Source organism: Camelina sativa, chromosome 11 (assembly GCF_000633955.1).
Source record: "Camelina sativa cultivar DH55 chromosome 11, Cs, whole genome shotgun sequence".
In the NCBI taxonomy this organism is placed as follows: Eukaryota; Viridiplantae; Streptophyta; class Magnoliopsida; order Brassicales; family Brassicaceae; genus Camelina; species Camelina sativa.
In genome coordinates this window covers 28,562,125-28,567,592 of record NC_025695.1, presented here as the reverse complement: position 1 = coordinate 28,567,592, position 5,468 = coordinate 28,562,125, and the positions used below count along the sequence as shown (strand labels likewise).

At 29.4% G+C, this 5,468-nt stretch overlaps 1 protein-coding gene across 2 annotated transcripts in view; it reads right to left on the bottom strand.

Annotated features, from left to right (window-relative positions):
- Positions 3,321-5,468, bottom strand: part of LOC104724512 (homeobox protein BEL1 homolog) — a 5,008-nt gene continuing 2,860 nt past the window's right edge. The window contains exons 3-5 of one of the 2 annotated variants that reach the window (XM_019233276.1): positions 5,117-5,425; positions 4,147-4,207; positions 3,321-4,069 (exon numbers count right to left, since the gene is read on the bottom strand). In XM_019233276.1, the coding sequence (XP_019088821.1) occupies positions 3,521-4,069; positions 4,147-4,207; positions 5,117-5,425 (919 nt within the window). In that variant the 3' untranslated portion in view covers positions 3,321-3,520. Of the gene's footprint in view, positions 4,070-4,146; positions 4,208-5,116; positions 5,439-5,468 lie in introns of both variants that reach the window. The other variant, XM_010443004.2, reaches the window with a different exon arrangement.

The following is a 5,468-nucleotide window of genomic DNA, read 5'->3' as shown; positions in this document are numbered from 1 at the left end:
CCCCCAAAAAAAAGTTTTAATTGGACAAACAATATTGCATATAAGCTTTGGTTAACATCAACTTAAATATAATCTCAAGTTTAAAAGACCGTATATCGTTTAATAAGACACTAGGATAAATAAATCTATTTGTATTGTATCTCTATGTGTCATACTGTTAATTCAAGCACTTTTGAACTTTCTTGAAATTCATGTGTACATATAACCAAATATTTATACGAAGTTTACATTTGAACGTTATCATCAAATGGTCCGATTAGTCATCAGTTTGTTCTTTCTTTATTATGTTTGTCGTCGACATTATTTTACTAGGTTTTGTTATTAATAACACAACGACCATATATTTACTCTCTGCATATGATTGTCTAATGCTCTAATGATTTGGGTTTAACGTAGTTATTGTATTATTTTCAAATCCGTACAATGTATGTTAACCAAAACAAATATTTCATTCCATGCATCCAATATATGTTTGTGGGATATGTGTATAAACATACACATATATTATATTTGTATTATGTATATACTTACGAGTTTATGATTTATGAAGAATGAAAACTCTTCCAATTTTATTGAACTTATATACCTAAATCTTACGCTGCCTTTATGAAAAAAGTAATGTACGTCTTACAACCCAATCGTATTTTTAATATGTGTAACTTGTGCACTTCATAGGAGTTCTATAAAACTATAAATACTTAAGAACTAAATTTTTTATTTTTTATTTTATCATCAAAAAAAAGAAGTTTCTTAATTTAGTTTAATATGTAATTCATTTTATTTGTTTTAAAGATGCTAGAATTATAAAATTAATTTAATAAACAAATAAATATATTTTTTAGTTTTTAATTGAAGTTGTGATTCCATGTGATTTCACTAAATAATACATGTTAACAAAACTTACTATACATGAAAAACATACAAAAGAGAGAAATATTTACATCATAATGATAAAAAAATATGAAGTATTGTACGAAATATATACACCAAATAACAGCTACATAGCATCATATCTTACACGAGTGGTATTGCAAATCAGACTAAGGTCCTAAGAAAACATTGCCTAAAAGAATACATGAGTGATACAGCAGATCAGATTAAGATGCTAAGAAAATATTTTCCATAAGAGTATACAATTCTCAATCCATAATTGTAACAGTAATCATAACTAATATTGGAGACTGATGTGAAAAAAATGAACAAGCAACTGGACAAAACAACAAGTATGACTCACTAAAAAGTAAGATTATACAATCTTAAATCCATAACAATAAAATGAGATTAAGATTCTAAAAATGTATTTTCTATAAGAGTATACAATCCTAGATCCATAAGAGTATAAATTAATTCCTAGATTCATAAGAGTATACACTACTAGATCTTTTCTATAATCAAATAGTGTTCAATTTTTTTTGGTATTTGAATTAATTAAAATATGACACATGGACCAAAATCTAGTTAACAATCTATATGAAAATTACTCTGAAATGCAGTTTAAATTGAACAATAAGAGTATAAAATCCTAGATCTTTTCTATAATCAAATAATGTTGAAATCTTTTTGGCTATTTTAAATTATTAAAAATGTGACACAACAGTATACAATCCTATATCCGTCATAGTATACAATCCTAAATCTTTTCTATAATCAAATAATGTTGAAATTTTTTTGGCTGTTTGAATTATTAAAAATGCGACACATGGACCATAATCTAATAAACAATCTAGATCAAAATATTTTTTGATATGCATTTTAAATTGGACAATTAATGTTCTTAAACAAAATTGCATTTAGAAAAGAGATGTACATGCATGTCTCTTGTATATATTTTATTTTGCTAAGATTGTAGCTAGTTTTTTTGGTTGACTTCAACACTAATTTCCGTTACAGATACTAATACTATAAGGATAAACAAATTTATTTGTATCTTTATGTGTTGTCGCATTATTAGTTCAATCACTCTTAAAACTTCTTGAATTCATGTATCTGTAACAGGAAATTAGTGTTGATTTTAACAAAAAAAAACTATCAACAATCTTAGTAAAAGAAAATGTATACAAGAGAAAGACATGTGCATCTCTTTTCTAAATGTAATATTGTACACACATAATCAAATAGTTTAGGAAGATTGACACTTACACCTACTTGGCTATTTTTATATAAACATCTCTAACTTTGACCTACTTTGTGTTAATGGTGTACTTTTCATCACTTCTTTCTATTGTTCACAAATTTATGACTAATTTGCCCTCAAAAAGTCAGCAAAATGTCAATTAATAAATGTATGATTTTTTTTGTTTGTCTCTCTCTTCTCTTTTTGTGTTTTGGTTTTCAATTTAGATAGTTAATATCAAAAAATTATCAATTTATTTTTATGTAATAGGTTATTATTATATTTTCTACATTTTGATATATATTTTGCTATATTTTAAATAAATTATTATATTTAAACTATACATTTTTAGTTGAACATTTGTTCGTTAATATGTGGTTGCTCAACTGCAGTATCACTAATAGATACTTACTTGTGTTTAGTCATACAAAAACGTATCAAATCCCAGTTGATCAAACAATTTGTGGTTTGGTAAGTTTATAACTCTCAAACAAACAATCGTATCTATTATATCTAAGCATATCCACAAAACTGTAAACAAATGGATATATATGGTTATAGTATCTAGGTGAAAATAAAAAACATTGGAAGATGCAAATGAAGCTAAGGAAAAAAAATATTAAAAATGCAAACAAAACTAAAGTAGAAGTAAATAAACTTCTTTTACAATTTACTAAAAAATGTTCACACCATATCCATCGAATCAAGTCCATATGTTCATAGTAATTGGGCTTGATTCGATGGTTTATTGATTAACAATTTGCTTAAAATTTACTCATCAAATTTTTTTAAAACTTATCCAAATGGATAACTACTTATGGATATAATATTTTGTTAATTTATTATGCATTTAACTTAATATTTAATGTATTTGGACAAACCGTCTATTTTATTTTAAAAATTTAATTAAATAAAATTATGAATTTCTAAATTATTTATTTAATTTAGTTTGGATTTGAAATTGTTGATTTGACTATAAACACCAATTCAATTGATTTTGTAATTTTTAAACAATTTAGTAAATGTTGATTTGACTATGAAGACCATTCCCAAATAGTTTGAGATGGTCCTAGAATATGAAATGGATTTGAAAAGACACTTGTTAATATTTTCTATAACAAAAAAAAATGTATAAAAATTGAGAAAACACCCTCTCGATAATACATATTTTTTAGAAAACAAATAAAAATATCCTATAAGAGTGATATTGACGAACCAACTAACTCATATATTAATACATCCGTGTCCACCAATCCATAATCCAATCAGACAACGGTAATATATATAAAAATATCTAATTTGGTTTCTTTATCTAAACTAAACCGTTACATAACCGAATCGGTTTTCGAAAAATATGTTTCGAGAGAGACTTTCTTTGGTCCTAAATCTTTTTTTATTTATTTTAATTCAGACAATATCATGAAGTAACTGAGCTCCCATCAAATTCCTATAAGGCAAATTCTGAACTTGATCGTCATCTAACATCGAGGCTGAGTATTGAACCGGTCCTTCTTGATCAATGTGGTCTCTGCTACCGTAGTAAAGCTGGCCACCTTGAGCCGTCACAGGAGACAGCGCTAGACTCACGCCACCGTTACCGTCGTTACGTTGCTGCAACCCTAGCGTCAACGATACGTCACCACGTGGTCCTCCTTCACCAGCGTATGTCACGGCCTGGTTACCGTACAAGGAAAAGTCAAAGTTTGACCCATACGACGTCGTTGCGTGCTGGTTTGAGTTGAGTGCTTTCAGACCGGTTTTGGATGTAGGGTTTGTCACTATCGAAGATAAAGATTCCGGTTCGACACCAATTATCTGGTTCGGGTCCGGTTTAGTGTCGATCATCATCGGATTTGTAGTAATGTCCATTTGTTCGCCTCTTGTTTCTTCACAGTACATCTCTTCAATCATTGGTTTCCATAACCTAACTCTTGCATTAATGAACCAATTTGATACCTAACAATTTTGGTTTATTATAACTTTAGTAAATAACTTTGGAATGTATCAAAGAATTAGTGAAGTTATTTGTTTACCTGACTTCTTGATAAACCAGTTTGTCGGGCCAATATGTGCTTATCAACATCGCTCGGATATCTGAAAATAAAAAACAAGAATTTTTTTTACTTTATGGAAGTTAAATAGCATTTCTTGTAAAATAAATTATATATGTAACTAAAGAAAAAAAAGAATATAAATGATTGAAGAATGATGCAAAGAAATGGAAGCAAAGGTAAAGGGTTTGGTGAAAACTAACAAGATGTTTCATTGTTTGAGCAGTGTTTGGGAATTGATGGAGACAAGTCTTACATATGATGATAATATATAATTTTCGAAAACAAAAAAATTATAAATGGAAAAATAAAAAAAGAGAGGAAAAAAGCAAAAGAAAAACATGGAGGAAAATAAAAAGCACGGAGTTATTCATAGTTTCTCTCTTTTGTTAGTGTTAGGTAAAGAACATTGATTCTCTCTCTCAATCCACTTTGTACCTTTCTCTATTTCTGTCTTTCATCCACCAGTTAAATTTTGATTTAATTAATTTATTTCTAAATGTTTTGGTATACATGTATATGTATGTTAGTACACTCACTTTCACACCAATGATGCAAGTGCAAGAAAAAGGTAAACAAAAAAAACTTTATGCAATTAACAGATTAAGGAAGATTGTATGTATCCTATGCTTGTCAAGTCAATCTCAATCCCCTCTATATAAAATGTACAGAACTTTAACTTGTTCGAAAATATTCATGTAAAAAAACTATAACTATATATGCTATTTTAAATGCTTTATTTATAAAACAAAATAAAATTTATATAAGTATACTTTTGTGGTTCTACACTCAATGTGTGTCACTAAAAAGACACATAATTAGTAAATTATAGGAAATCATTATAAAACGTGGCTCCTATCTTCATATAAATTTGCATTTTTTCGTCGAATTTTAGTTATAAATGATGCGTAAAATATATTATAAGAGGTTAATTGTGTATTAAGTAACTTACGGGTGAAGAAAGTGTTCAAAGAGCCAAGCTCTCAACGTTGTGACGGCGCGTTCAGGCAAACCGCGTTGTGGACGCCAAGGATGAGCGTCGACGAGAGTCATTTGGCGATAAGACTTCTGTTGCCGCAAAGCTTGATCGAGCAACCTCAGCCGTGGTGTTTCGCCGCGTGCAGCGATCGAGACCGCACGGTTATCCTCTTCTCTTTCTCCCAAGGCTTGGCTCGTCGCTTGAACTTGTCCTACCAGACCGTCTTTTAAACACCGGAAGTGTCTTGACATTGCCCTCGAGGCTAACGCCGTGTATACCTCCGCCGCTCCAACACCAACCGCAGCTTCAAACGATGCAGCCGCAA